The sequence below is a fragment of the Hesperophylax consimilis genome, chromosome 22, assembly GCF_061612785.1.
Source record: "Hesperophylax consimilis isolate HC1 chromosome 22, BYU_Hcon_1.0, whole genome shotgun sequence".
NCBI lineage: Eukaryota > Metazoa > Arthropoda > Insecta > Trichoptera > Limnephilidae > Hesperophylax > Hesperophylax consimilis.
Window position 1 is genome coordinate 15,744,489 of NC_142857.1, and position 16,279 is coordinate 15,760,767.

The 16,279-nt window shown below is 33.7% G+C and overlaps 2 protein-coding genes across 4 annotated transcripts in view; one reads left to right on the forward strand and one right to left on the reverse strand.

Moving 5' to 3' along the window:
• LOC149412899 (ankyrin repeat and FYVE domain-containing protein 1) overlaps window positions 1-16,279 on the forward strand; it is a 119,892-nt gene that overhangs the window by 32,372 nt on the left and 71,241 nt on the right. The window lies entirely within an intron of this gene.
• The window catches only part of LOC149412900 (uncharacterized), a 58,653-nt gene that overhangs the window by 16,941 nt on the left and 25,433 nt on the right, over window positions 1-16,279 (reverse strand). For 2 of the 3 annotated variants that reach the window (XM_089645009.1, XM_089645010.1), the window contains exon 2: window positions 5,203-6,335. In XM_089645009.1, coding sequence (XP_089501135.1) covers window positions 5,203-5,284 — 82 coding nt within the window. In that variant the 5' untranslated portion in view covers window positions 5,285-6,335. The remainder of the gene's footprint in view (window positions 1-5,202; window positions 6,336-16,279) is intronic. The other variant, XM_089645012.1, reaches the window with a different exon arrangement.

The following is a 16,279-nucleotide window of genomic DNA, read 5'->3' on the forward strand; positions in this document are numbered from 1 at the left end:
GTTTTCGGAATTGCATTTGTTTGCGTAACTCAATTTGATAACATATCGGAATGTAGATATCGACTTTTCTTATCGATCTGGTGCAAGTAAGCTGTACGTTGTAACTTTTCCAAGGTACTTAGTTCCAAAGTAACTCTCAGTGGCCATATATTATACACACTCAAACGCAACAGGCGGAAAATCAATTCTGCATTAAAATGGTACCTACCTAGACGCCCTACTTATCATTTCCAGCAGCGCATAGGAAAATATGCCTTTCACGAATGCATTAGGTGTTAAGTTTGCGTATCAGAATTTTCCCCCCAGACGGCGCCGGTTTTCCTGCAAACGTCACTAGAGATAAGTGAACACACCCTTATGGAGACGAAAGTAGGTCCCGGTGAATACACATTAGGGACCTACCTATAAGAGCGTCTTTTCCAGGACATGAGCTCAATATGCTGCTTCTCCTCTGGCGTCATGGAATTTCCTAATTATATCAACGCTACTATTTTCAGTTCGCATGGTCCTTTCCACCATGAACTTTTAAAATCCATTTATCTTTGAAAAATAAGAAAAAGACGCCTTTTCCTTTTTTTTCAAATGAAAACTCTTTAAAAAAGTTAACCTAACTAATTATTACGCATTTTCACAGAATAAAGTGCATTTTTAATTCAAAATGTTGGAAATCAATACGGTAATTGAAGTAAATGCAAGTGAAATTATTTTACAGTGGTAAAATTCATTCTTAATGCATATGCCCTAAATACAAAATACACATAATATATGTCCTTGTATAATATTGTTGCACGTTATTAACAGGACTTTTTAAATAATAGTTTTACGTGGTTTCTTTCCCTTCTGCTTATATTGTCATATAATTAAACTCAATATTTCTCTATTTATTGTTTTTGTGTTTAATTCGTAGAACTCCATTTATTTATTTTTTTATTATAAATTTAATTTAGATTAAATTTGATAATATTATTATTAAGTTCTGCAAGTGTTTTAGTTTTTTATTATTGTGACAGGTGTTTCGGCTTACAAGGCCATTTTCTTAGTTTCAATATTTCAATATTTCTCTCCTAAAATAAACCATTAGTAAAAAATTTCTTTGAATAATCTGTCGGTGGCACATTTTTTGTGCTTATTTTTTACATTGTCCAATATCTTTTATTTAATGTTTTGTGTCTTGGCCTGATACGGATCTGAATTTCATATTAACATTAGCATTCTCGTCACGGAATTCTTCATCGCAGACGTCTTTCAATTTGGTCGCTCTTTAAGTGTGGTCTGATTCAATTATAATGTTATTATTTATTAGTCATGTTCTTTCAGTTTTCATAAAGGTATACAATAACTCCATTTTGTCCTGTCAACGAATGATACATTCGTCTAGCGATGTTATATACGAAGGTAAGACGTGAGAAGACGATTACGAATTGCCTGGCTGTTCAGATCTCGCCTCGTTACTAAACAAAGCTAAATCAAATTTATAAAAATAACGTAACGATTCGAGTGAATATTTTCTATTGGTCCATTCTTGTATCAACTTCAGTACTAGTAGCTTTTCCTAACCTTGCTCTTTATCACCTCCTCCCCCCCTCGTATTTTCTTTAGCGTCACAACAGCACCATGACTTTGATGCCATGGGCCCACTGGCTCTAAGCAGTTGGAACTCTTGTGTGTGAACTTATAAAAAAATCAAGCATTTTTCTACTATTAATACATCTATTATTTACTAAAATGATTTGACTGAGGATTGAACCTTCCTCCCCAGACTTTAGTCGACAACTCTACCAACCTCGCCAAATGCCGATCAGGTAGGACTGACATTTATTTAGTATATTAACTGCTGTAAAGTCATCATAAGAAATGTTTATATGTCCGCGTGTGTGTACAAGATTGCCACGATAGAAAAATGAAAATAAAAATTGAAAGAATGCATTGTAATCGACAACGAGTTTATCTGCCGAGTTTCAGCTTGATCGGATGTCAGTAAATGGGTTAATTTCCGCTACCAAGACTTGCATTCATTCATTTAAAAATAGTGAAATTCAAAAAGATATATTTAAAACTAGTGTTATCAAGTACCTACACATCCAGTTATGAATTTTGAAATATTGTTTCGCAAATAGGCCTTAACCTTCAGTAGGTATCGGAAGCGTGTATTTGGAGATATCGAAGTATTGTATTGTATATTGTATTAATAATTCTAATTGTAGGTATATTACGTTTCTATAAGTTGTTGCCGCAGGGTCCAAGTTTGTAAAATAAGCTATTGACAAATTAATGTAATCATTAATTACTGTGGTTACATTTCCTTGCATGATATGCGGACAGGAAGCTAGAACTATTGTAAGTGATAAGAAATTTTTATTTAAAATCGCACTTTATCGTGGAAAACCGGACATTCAAGGTTATTGCGATTATTCGATATTACCCACCTACCCGCCTACTTGATTGTGTAATCCAGAAATCAGTGCCGTACACAACTCTCAATGTTATGCAACAATTAATTAACGATTTACATTACAAAAATGAAAAACAATAAAACACCATCCTAAACATCAAACCCACCTCGGAACAGGCTCAGCCTAGTGAGGTGGTTAAAACATAAAATTAATCATTTAATAGAAGAAGAAAAAACTGTACTTATGCTGTTTAATTTGCACCAATTTCCAACAGAAATACACTATCTATCTATTTATATAAAGGAGATTGTGCCCTGCGTGTATTTGATTTTAATACAACTTTACAGTTTTATTCCTAAATTGGTGAAATTTTGCACACTCAACCTTCAAGACAGAAGGGAGGTTCCTACTAACATACACTTAGAAAAACTCTGCGAAAAGCCCGGACAACGCCGAGAATTCAGCTAGTCTCTAAATAGTATAAAAAAATGTCTATCATAGTCGCTATCCGCTTCTGTCTGTTTGTGCGCTTAGTTCTTCTAAACTACGAAACGGATTTTGACAGGGTTTTCACTATCATTTAGAGAATTTGTTCTGGAAGGTTTACATATATAATACATATATATTATATTTATAGAAAGTAGAGAAAATTCGATGTTTTGTAACAAAATATTTTCGGGCGCTCACATTGCTAACCAAAGATATTAGAAGAACGAGATATGCTATGTTGGCCGCCGGACCGTAGCCGGAGTACTACCTAATTAGGGTACTTTGAACGGTATCGGGACGTGTACGCACAGAAATCTGTTCTCTGTATTAGTGCGGATACCTTAGCGCAAGCGAAGGTGTGCAGTAGTATTGGTGAACAAAACCGGCGACACTGGGCAAAACAATTCCACTCAGTACGAACTGCTCATAGCACATCTCGTTCTTCTAATATCTTTGTTGCTAACGCTGCCTGACCTTATAAGATACATCAAAATAATTTACTACGGAATTGCATATGTTAAAAAGTCCGCGATGGTATTTGTCTGTCTCCTGAGGATAATCCCTAGCAACGCCGGGTACTCGTCAGCTGGTTTTAAATAAAATATTAACTTCTTTACAAGGGTTGTGACCTTTCTATTTTAAATAGGTTTTCCAGAAATACCCTTCATATCACTGACGCAATCAAAATAAAAATCTTTCACTTCAACTTTTTTTTTAATATTCGTACACGTTCGGCGATTTCGATTACCTTTACGGCTCTTATAACCTGCGGCTACAATGAAATTGATTTGCATCCCTAAATTTAAGCTGTACCTAACTAACCTCGAATCATTTAAGCTTTCCCGATATTTTTCATCAAGTTGCTCTAATCTATAACCCAAGTTTCGTTGCCAACGCCCTTGATAAAGGAAAAAAAATCGCACAATATTTTAAACAACTCTTTTGCATTATTTTTCACCCTAATCTCAATGCCAAATAGATAAACCAAGTATGTATTCTCTTCCGGAAGGAAAGAGATAATTATTTATTATTATAAATAATTGGTTCAGTGACCTCTTTTTTTCTACTTTCCCTCTGTTGCTTTTTTAATGCCTTCATGAATGGAATCTCCAAGCGACAAATTCATTTTATGTATTAGTGTCTATAAAAAGCACATGTCATCAAAGAAAGTTTCTCTGGTTGTTTATTTACGACTGCACGTTGTTTCTAATGCATGTTGTGTCTAATAAAGTGGCGAATCGATTTGTGAATGTTTATTAGCTTTCACACGGTCAAATAAACGATCTCAATTAACTTAAATAGCTCGTCTTCTTGCACTGTTGTCAAAGTCATATCTTAACTGTTGAAACTCCGAAGGAATGATTCTGGGCCTCGATACTGGGTTTGCAATCGTATATACCCATCTAAGTCTCAACCAGATAGCTATGTGCCATCTAAGATATCCCACCCTCCCATGGCTACCCTACCGGCTGCGCCAGTTTTTTGTGACTCCGGGTTTGTCTCGAAACTATTCAAATAAAAACCTAATACTTAAATATTTATTTGGTGATATTACGATGAGCTCGGCTGACTTTATGAACGAGCATACGGTAGGAATGATTCAGGGTTAGAAATCGTATATATATATCTAAGTTTCAATCCCTGCATTATCGCCAGATATGTGCCAACTATGAGTAACCTCTTAAACTATTATCTAAGACATCACATTAACCATAATAGAAAGTATATAAGTTGTTAATTTAATACTGTATATTACACGGAAAGGTAAGATTTTATTAACGCAGTAAAAGACTTGGTCGCTGATCCAGTAAACAGCTGTTGATATAGTATAATTAATTAATTATGCCATTTTTTTTATGTATTCAATAAAAATAAACGTATTATCTCATTATATTGCAATTTCTACCAACCAACCTACCTAGATTATTCGTGAGAATTTAAACAAAATTGTAATACGTTTTCGGCGTTTGAAATTGAATAAAAAGATATAATTCGAAAAAATTCTTCAAAGAATGACAATGTTTGTTTGAATTATTTTTTAGATATTACCTTCCAATTTCAAATGATTGAATTAACTTTACCGATAGTAGTTTAATTAAAATTGTAAGGTCTTGGTTTTTAAGTAGTACCTACGAATATGATCATAAAGTACGTCAAATGATAAAAAAATCATACTGGATAAGATTTGAAAAATTGCACACTTAGATTGCAATGTACATATGTAGAGCGGCCTCAATCCGATGTTGAAGAGAAAGTCCCTCGCGAAACATTTCCCTTTTTTTCATTCCGATAAAAAATACCAACATAGCAAACTACAAACCTGTTAGAAAGATGACAGCTGCGCAGAGGTATAGCGAGACCTTGGCCATGGCATCCATAGGCGGGACTCGAATGTGTGCCATCGCTTCTCGTCTTCTCCAAGTGTGAAGTATGTAGCTAACTATGGTATGGCACTCGTATAACGGGTCGTGCTGCACAGTTCAAACTACAACAATGCCGAACTTTACACTCACTTGGTTTTATTATTTTTTTAACTTCACGTTTAAATGTTTTATTACTAATAAAATTATGTGTTCTTTTATTTCAAAATATTTTGTTTTATTTTAGAGTCACTTTGTTTTATTCCTTCTTTTTTTAAATTTTGCGTTTCACTTTTTTCAGGTTCAAAATGTCAAGTTTCTTTTGCATTCCTTTCCAAGTCAATGCGCGTTTGTTTACAGTCGAACAATTCTCGCAAATTCCCGTTTTCACTTTCGCTGTTGTTATTATGTTTGTTTTTACCCATTTATGTATGCTAGATTTTATGACACCTCATAATATTATTGTTTTCAATACAACATTTATTTATGATGTTCTTGATCCGTACCACCTATTATGGCAATAAAAAGCACACACACGTGTATCGTTAAAATACATAAAACACGTTTTGTGTTGTGTTAGGCTCGTAGATAAACCACTTTTTAAATCGCGTTTCACTTTTTTCGGCCTAAACTTTTTTTAATTCAAACTTTGGAATAAGCGAATAAAGGAATTGCCAGAGTAAAAAATAACTTTTCCCACAGTGAACATATACATTAGGTAGCTAACAAGATAACAATGTACCTATATTAGGTAGGTACTGAATTATTTTTAAATATTTTAATTGAGCGTAGGAACTGTTCTTTTGACGCTTGCAGTGCCTACCGCATCCTTCCGTATTCGGAATCGAAATGAAATGACTGACTGCTAGTACAGCTGGAATGCTTGCATGAAAACAATGCGATGGATAAATTTATTTACGTTTTTTATGAAACGCGCGCTGATAACGTTTTCTTGGCGGAAGGGGTTATCTTTTGTGTGGTATTTTTTTTATTTAGGCTTGCGGTTTTATCAATTTATATTATTTGTTTTTATCAGATTTGTTTAATTATTTATACTGTCGTGAGTTCGACGTCTTCTTTGTCACAATTGGATCTGCAAATAAAATAAAACATTTATTATTATTTTTTTGAAATAATTTACTATGTCGAAGTTGGCACCGCACCTACTCGAATTATTAACTTAATTGAAATTGACATAATGCTAGGAATAAAAAATGGCTTTTTTAATATGCAGGAATGTACATTTAAATGACCAAGATTTTTTTTTTTTCGTTAGCTCCCGTCTAGCATCCCATGTATTAAGCAGTAAAAACTCCCTACAAGAGATAACTGGCGTCACGAAATTTACACAATTTTGTCTTAAATTTCTGCATCAACACAACTGTTTAACTTATAGCCTCATTTCCATCATGAGCTATATTATAATGTTAAAATAAGACGAGGCAACGTATTTTTCTATTGTTAACTGATGAGTTAATTTGTTTAGATTTTTTTTTCTTTCTTTCAAGCATACCTTTTATGGCGTTTTTCAGTGTAAAGGGAGTATTAAATTTATATGAACAAAAATTCAAAATGACAATGAGAATCTTCCGAATTGTGAATTTTCGGCAATAAAAAAATACATTGTAATTTTTTCTTTGTCTCCTAATGTATGGTGACTTTCTCCTCGCAGTATTTTCCCGTTATTATATAACTGTTATTTTTAATGAATAATTCTTCTTTTATTACATACATATTTATCAACGTTTCATTTCTGTTACTCTGTACCACTAGTTAATTTTCTTATAAAAAAACAAAAATACGTCTCTCAATAAAATCCCAAATACATAACATATTTTCGACTACGATACTCGTAGATTGATAAAGCGCCATTTGATTACCTTCCTAATTAGTATTAATCTTCATCCCAAAACCATAATCATAAAAAAATCACTTTCTGTTGTTTCGGTCAAATCTCTCGACTCGAATGATGAACTCTGGAGTTATGAAACTCGCACGTTTTTTTCTATCTACGTTACTATTCGCGTTATGAGTTATTTCCATTAAGAGCATAAGAGCTTTGAAATGTCAATTTAACAGTCATAAAATAAAACACGTGCTCCAACATCGTGATAATACAGGGTTTTCCAATAAGAGGTGTTATTTTGATATTCAATCGTAAAAGATCAATGGTTTCGTTGCTTGTGTGGCACGTAGCGCCGTCTTGTTGAAAGTAAACGTTGTCCAGATCAATACCATCCAATTCCGGCCATAAAAATCATTAATCATCTCTCGATAGCGATCCATTCACCGTAACTGTTGCTCCAGCCTCATTTTCGAAAAAGTAAGGTCCAATGACTCCGCCGGACCATAAACCGCACCAAACAGTCACACGTTGAGGATAGAGAGGCTTTTCAACAATAACTCTTGGGTTTTCCGAGCCCCAGATGCGATAATTTTGCTTGTTGACGAAGCCACCGAGGTGGAAATGGGCCTCATCACTCCAGATGATTTGCATTTGATTCACTCAAGTGAATTTTAATAATTTCAATGCGTTGTTGAAGCGTGTATCGTTCCATTTTTATTAATGGCGTAGTTTCTACGTGTCAAATGTCAAAAAATGACAGCTTCAAAAGTAACATCTACCGAAATAGCGGGCTATTCAAAATAACACCTCTTGTTGGAAACGCAGTTTACTAAAAGTTTATCAGGAAACATGTTAATTCATATGTTAAAGGCCTGCATTCCCGTTTCTAACCCGATTACCAATGGTTTGAAGAGATTCTCAATAAATTAGCAATGCTCATTTCTCTCCATGTAATCCTTTGAAATACCCAATAAGTTGGAATATGCAAAAAAAATGGTTTTGAAATCGTCTTAGGACGGGCTAACCCAATGTTTTAATAAAATTTAACATAACTGCACCTTTACAGGTATTCCCTTCGGGTCTTGATTTATGTATATTCATCTAATTTGACACTTGTTTACGAATTCTGTCGCTAATGTCAGCCTTTCAATAGTATTAAACTTTCGCCACTCCCTGCGGTCAAAACGTAATATTACAACAAAATGTCATTTACTTTGGCTGAAGGTTGATTCTCCTTTTTAATCCCTTTAAAAGGAATAGAAAAACCTATACAATTATTCATATTGTTTCATTATTTTACATGTTTCGGAGGTCACACTCTACAGGGAGAAAAAAGGATTTTAATTAATCAGCAAATTCTTATTTATTTTTCTCCGTAGATATATACGCACATAATACGTGATTTTTTAAAGAACATTAATTAATTATGTCTGTTTGTGCGCATAGTTCGTATAAACTTGGCAAAGGATTTTGCTATAAAAAATATTATAAATATTATTTTTTTAATTGTATCACAAATTTCTTCCGGAAGGTTTATATGTATATGCAATACATGCATGAAAAATCAATGTTTTGCATAAAATCTTATAATCTAGAAAATCTTCTGAAATGAATATTTTTGGATGAATCTTCTGAGATGAATCGTCTGAAATGAATCTTCTAAGATAAATCTTCCGAGATGAATCTTCCGAGATATATCTTCTGAGATGAATCTTCCGAGATGAATCTTCCGAGATGAATCTTCTGAAATTAATCTTCGAAGATGAATTTTCCGAGATAAATCTTCTGAGATAATTCTTTTGAAATTAAACATTTGAGATTAATCTTCCGAGATGAATCTTCCGTGATGAATCTTCTGGGATGAATCTTCTGAAATTAATCTTCTGAGTAGTATCTTCCGAGATGAATCTTCTGGGATGTATCTTCTGTGATTGAATCTTCTGGGATGAATCTTCCGAGATGAATCTTCTGGGATGAATCTTCCGAAATGAAACTTCTGAGTTGAATCTTCCGAGTTGAATCTTCCGAGATGAATCTTCTGGGATGAATCTTCCGAGTAGAATCTTCTCAGATGAATCTTCTGAAATGAATCTTCTACGATAAATCTTTCAAGATGAATCTTCCGAGATGAATCTTCCGAGGTGAATCTTCTGAGATGAATCTTCCGAGATCATTCATTTGAGATGAATCTTCCGAAATGAATCTTCCGAGATCAATCTTATTAATTTTAAGATATATCTTCTGTGATGAAACTTCTAGAGCTAGTATTTAGATAAAACATTGTTTTACTATCCATTTTGCTCTTTTCATCGTTAATGTCGGATAGAAAGAGCTATTGTTAATAAATATTTCTAGACAATACAAAAATCTCTCCTCGTCATTCTATGACAAATCCAACGATGGTAATCACTGGAAATGTTTTTTTTTTTCGAACTTAGTCTTTAACTGCTGTATCCATAGTCCATAGATAATACACACTAGAAATACCTTCCATGTAGATTTTAATGGAAACCAATGTCGCCACTGATTTTATAAACACGATTTGTATCTAGGTTGTACACACTAGCGCACGCTTTGGTTCCCTTATACTCGCCTGACACCATATAGATATCTATTTAGATTCTAAAAAATATATAGATGACTCCAACCGACACGTTTATAAAGCGATATTAACCTCTCCAATTTAGGTTTCTGAACAATTTTGGAAGGGTAGGTCACGGAAAAAAATGTACCTATTAAAAAAGTGATAGCATGCCAATTTTCTCATAAAATATAAGTCAGTAAGAATATATCGAAAACACGTGTTCTTTTCCTAATAAATATCATGACGGAATGCTACAATATATATCATATCAGTATCTGTATGAACACGTGTTCCGCCGTCCTCATAAGACATTCGCTTCTAACTAATACTTTGTTACGAACTCAATTCAAATTAATTCGTTAAAAGCCTGCATTCTCGTTTTTAACAGGAAAATAATTTGACCAGATTTTTAATAAATTAACGGTATTTTATATCAGTAAGTTTTCTCCGTGTATGTTAGTCATGTTTTATGGCGCAACAGAAAGTCAAGTTCACATATTATTTTCGACTTGACAAACAACGCCAACATTAGCATTCGATGAGAACATTTTGTGTGCATATTGGATATAAAGAAAGTTATTTGGTGATTAGATTATTCATCAAAATAACCGATGATAGTGGGCGATAGTTGATACCACTTTCACTTGATCGCTCTTCTAATTTATTGGCCCCACATTTATAGGTCCGGTATCGGCCGCTGAAACGTTTAACCTTCCAGCGGGCGCGTTGAGAAATTTCCCTTGAGCGGGCGCTTGTCGTAAATTTTACGTCATCAAGTTTTCTCCATGTAAGTGGTGTTTTCTTTATACAAATGTTAGGGATTTTTTTTTAAGGATATGAAGAATGATAATAGGCAGTACTCAAAACAAAAACAAATTGACTTTCTTAAAAAAACGAAGCAACACTCAAAACATTTTAATATTTCAAAACAAAATTTGTTATCGACCTATTTAGTCAGAATCAATATTCCCATCCTTACAATTGTTACAAACCACCTCAACTGAAGAATGGTTCTTGCATGTAGAGGACTGGCAACGGCAACACTTCATTGATGCTGAGGATCTTTTCTTATCCAGTGCACATAACCGACAAACACCGAGTTTTGGAAAGCTTATGTTTTCTTCTTCTGTCATCGGTTCAATAGCCCTACCGTAACTCACTTTGAGAAAAACATTTATATCTTGCGGTAAATGTTTGACATTTGATTTGACTCTAGCATAGCTCGAAGCTCGATGCTTACAACTAAGTGGAAAGAGTGGGGGAAGCGATAAGGCGCGTCTGTCGTAAATTTTACGACAGCGCGCCCGCTGGAAGGTTAAAGTACCTACGTTGAATATTTTGTCCACCTACCTATAGATATAGATAAACCTATAAAGTTTCTCTTCTTCCCATCCCCTACTCAAATCAAGTAATTAAACAACTAATTTCGGTTGTATGTGATAGGTAAATTGTGCGCAAGTATCTAGTGTAAAATATGCCCATGAAATGCCTAATATTTATACAAGTACAATGAACTTTTTATTTTCAAAATTGGAACTACTTATATCAGACAAGCGATAAAGTAGGTACCAATATTATTTCTTGGACTAATAATTCCTCGTTTGAAATGCGAATTTGTTTTGTTCATATGATTTACTGTTGCTAGAGTTAAAATATAACTTAAAATTATTATTGCTTCGCCTCCACTGTCTACATTCATTCTTCTCATTGTATAATTTAAAAAAAAAAAAACAAAAAAAACTGATTTTATTTTATTAACAACCACTATGTAAATTGCCATCTCAACACAAGCATTTCACACCTAGTGAGATGGGCAATACGTCACTATAAAAGTATTAAAAAAAAATAAAAAATATATATGTCACTGAGAACAAAGCGCGTGCGGTTTCACTGGGGTCCAGTGGGGATACTTTAGCGGCCCGTTCATACACATATTATTTTAATGGCTATACTTTTTATGAACGGTGCTACATGTTTTGTCGATGAGTGATTAGTATGAACATAACGTGTCTTGTGTTTTTAAAATGTCATTGGTTAGATGTTTTTTTTTTAATTTTCTAATATTACACATGTAAATTTCTACGTTTGAAAGACAATTAATGATCCTGAGGCAAATATTTTTTTATAAATACTTTCAACTTACAGATCCAACAATCATAAAATCCTGTGCTAGTTAATTATAATTATTATCATTTTTTATCAATTCCAGTCATTTTTTATATTTTTTATTATGAATGTTAACTTTCTAACTTAAATACCAGTATTTATTTTTTTTGCAAGTGTCAATTTCGTAGTTAAAATAATTTTCAAAGTTTGCATTTTTCAAAGCCCGCCAAAACGATCAAAATCTGACAGGGTACCCGTGACGTCATACGTACCTCGGTTTTGTCGGTTACAGTAAGGTCAATCCCACTCCGGTTTGAAAACATAAAACTCAATTTAAATAATTAGCAAGATTTCCCCCAATAAAAAGAATTCTTTATAAATAATTTATAAACGTGACCCGTGTGCGAGTGTACGTAGCGCTCAACATTGTCCGGATTCATAATGCACACAGTATGTAAACCCGTGAGGTAGCGGTTTAAGTGCTGTCAGAACCCGCCGACCTATTATAGGGCTTTTGAGTGTCTCACGGTTTTAATTCTACGTGTAATTATATAATAAACCTTTTATATTCAGAATCTGCGTTCGTTGATCTATATGAATATATTTTTTAAGCCATAATATTTTCACTCAAGTTCCTTATGATCCCGACTTTAATGCGGAATTTTCTATTTATTTTAATAAGCACTGTGGTACATTTTCCCTTTTTTATTTATGGCTAGGCGACGTAATTTTCCTTCTTCTTGTCGGAAAATTGTTATTTCTCCAACAAAACAATCACTGTCTATAGCAATCTATAAAAAGAAAAGCGCAAACCGAGGAATGACAAAACAATCAACTTCAAACCACAGCAGTTAAGGGAATCGATGTGAACACCATCAAAATGAGAGAATGGCAAACCCAAGAAAATAGCCAAATCGTACAAGTTTTAATCTGTATTGTTTTTGTGTGTATTCTGATGTGCGTAATACTATATTCAATATACATGTTTTCCTTGTACGCACGTGCAAGTGTTTCCAAATTGGAATATGTAATGTTGTTATTTGGTTCGGTTATGAGTATCCAGTTAAGATAACTTTGAGAGATATTCGTAGATGGCGGTGCTTGCACTGTTCGAAACCGAATGATTCCGACTGCACCCGAGGATAGCCGATTCATAGGTTGGGAGCTCATTTATATTTCTAGACCCCGGCAGAATTACTAAGAATAGAGATTTATTGTAATTATCTACGATAATAAACTTCTTGTAATCTTCAACCAAGCATTTATTGAAGACTCCCATGCTCAAGTATAGTTAATACCGAGGGAATATACTTATATAGTAATCCCAGACTTTTCAAATAAAAATCCAGACATAAAGTGGATCTAATTGTAGGGTAGATAAATATGGGGGAGTAAAATTTTCGGTCACAAATTCAAGTAACATTTTTAGAAGATCCGTGAAAAATCACGGGATATTATAATTGTGGGATTTGTGAAGCTGGAAGTATGTTTAAAAAAAAAATCCTTAGGATTCTACAGAAGAAATTTACCTTTCAAATGTTAGTAAACTTGAAAAATTACGTCATGTATCAAACATTTAAAATAAAGAGTTGTTAAATAATAAAAAATATTTTATTACGTGCTTTATCGCTTGTCTGATATTATTTATACTTATCAGTTCCAATTTTGAAAATTAGAAGTTTATTTAAATTTAATAATTTTACGCACTACGTAGGAATACAATTTTAAAACACTTCACGCGTGCACACATGCACCGACAACCGAAATTAGTATGTTTTACATTTTTATTACTTGCAGCACCTAGTCATATCAACTGACCAATAATAATCGATTCAAACTCATTCGATTCTGTTTTTGACTGACATTTTGATTCTTAAATATTCATTTGAATTCTAATTCAATAGATTCTTGAACACCCGATTTAATTGAATGAATTTTCGTCCAAAAATATATATATATTCGTCCAAAAAGGTTGAAATTAGGTAAATAAAGGTTTTTTAGGCATTATAATTGTCTTTAGGTCTAGTTGTCGTTTTTTTTTCGTAGTGAAATTTTTTCTAACTATCATCTTTTTTCAAAACAAAAATTGGAACACTTTGTTTTAAACATGGCCTGCTTTATTTTGTACAGAGGTCAAGTAGGAACCTATTAAAAGATAATGATAAATTAATTCGTTGTTAGCAGAGTAATCTTTTCAAGTGGTTAACGGCAAATTTGCTTCTACAAAGTTTACGTTTGAGAAAGAGAGTGGATTTACAGTATTTATTCGCTTACCTTCCACGTTAATTTAAGAAGTTTCTTACTCTGTCTCCATGGTATCATACCTCTGTGGCATGGCCCATAGACTGCTATTCACTATTTGCTCTTAATAGCTTTTGCCAACCATTCAGGTCACTGACCCAAGTTTGCCTATCTGACGAAACACTGCAATTATACGCCCCGTGACTAAGAAGCAGCTTCAAAACACGACAAAAATTGCAAATAATAAAAAAATGTATAATTTGTGTCCTAGTTACGAAAATAGGTACCTACGTACTTTCATTATTGCCCTGTTGAGAGACGCACTATTTGCAATCGAAATGTTGCTTTAGCTACGTTTAGTGACAAGAATTCCCAGGTGCTTCCCACGCTTTCCTTTTTCCCTTCTCGTGTCCCCCCCCCCCCCCCCCACTTCTTTCAAACAACATTCCCTAAATGAGGTTCACAGAATACGGGTAGTTGGAACTCTTGTGCGGCAGTAGAAATGGGTGATTGGAAACAACTCAGCACATTTCAAGTCAAAATATTTCACCAACAAATGTAGATATAATATATGTCGACGCCATCTAGTGGAAAAATTCTGCACTAACAAAGCCTTTCCCACAAAAATAAATTTGGTCGTTCACAGGTGAAAAATTATAACAAGCAGTAATTGTCGATTGAAGTACGTGTACATATTGAATTATTTGGAGGACATTTAACATCAGAAGGTGCGGGTTCAATTGCCGTCGGCGGCATTTATTTTTACTCGGTAGATATTTTCAATTTGTATGGAATTTTCAGGCGAGTAATTAATGCTTATACTGATTTGTATTTAAACCTGTTATAGTGCATATGTGTCACCGCTAATGAGATAATACGCAATCTATCAAAAGTTCCTTAAAGGAGTATTGAATCTACCTATTGCTGAATAACCAGGTAACCAATCTTTCTCTTCTCTTCCATGTCTCTCCGTCTCAAAAAAATCTAATTAGGTACCGCACTGCAGTCCGGTGATAAATAGTGCGACTGAACGGTCAACCGTCTAGCCAAAAAGCTCGTCCACTCTGAAATATACAAGTCGTTTTGCAATCTATTTTCTACCTGGGTCACCCGAAATAATATACCTATCACGAGAATACAAACTATAATTCTTGCACAATATCGCGTAGGTATGTAGGTATAATATTACGTGGGCATTCTGGGTGCACGGTTATTATTCTATTCAGGGCGGCCCTGAGCAAACGACGCCTGGCAGCAACTTGTCTTCTTGCGCCTGCACCGAACCGGCCCTGCTTCCATCTGCAGAACTTATTGTGAAAGGAATGATCATAGAAAATGAGGATAAACGTGAAATCGGAAGACGGCCATTATGGCGACTGATGAAATTTAATTTTCTATGATGAAGCCCCCTCTCTTATTCGTGCTGTAGATTTCCGTGATATGTTTAAAATTGATCACGATAACCTACGCTAGGAGATGGCACTTCTTTGTAATAATGTTGTGCTTTTATTAAAATAGGTCCAATTAATGTTATTTAATATAAACATATATTTTAATTTACACTCGGCTTATTTCTACTACACACTAATTACAAACATTTTTTTCTTTAAATATGCTTGCCTAGTTACATTTTTAATTTCATTGTTAACTAAGCCTATTTGAATACCTTCCGTTTTTTTTTTATTTGTTCAATCTTTTTGCTTAAATGATTTTTCTTTTTTTGTCGTTTATTGATAATAATTTTAATATAAATAAAAATTTTAACGTTAGTTTGTTAAAAATCTTAAATCTCCGAAAATTCTTCACCGATTGCTTTGAAATTTTGACACAATATTGCTTTCGAATACGCATGTGTTTTTATATACCTATATTATATAGATGTCACCTGTGACAGGTAAAAACATGTTTTTTTATCAGAACCATCTGTTGGACGTAAAAGCAACACGCGTTATTGTTTCTCTATCTGTACAGACAGACTGAGAACAGACCGAGACAGACAGAACGCCTGGCGGGGTACAGCTAGTTATTTTAATATTTTGTTCACATTTTTTGGTTATAAGTTTGGTAATTTATTTATTTAATTGATTTAATGACCTGATATCTTTAGTTTTTATTTCCTAGCGGCCAAAGCGTTATAATTAGGTGCAATCATTCAATTAATACATTATTCATAAGGGCATTTCAATGTTTCAATTTGTTGGTTTTTAACTACAGTATTTTCAGCCATCAATAACCATTCTTACGAAATGTTGTAAATATC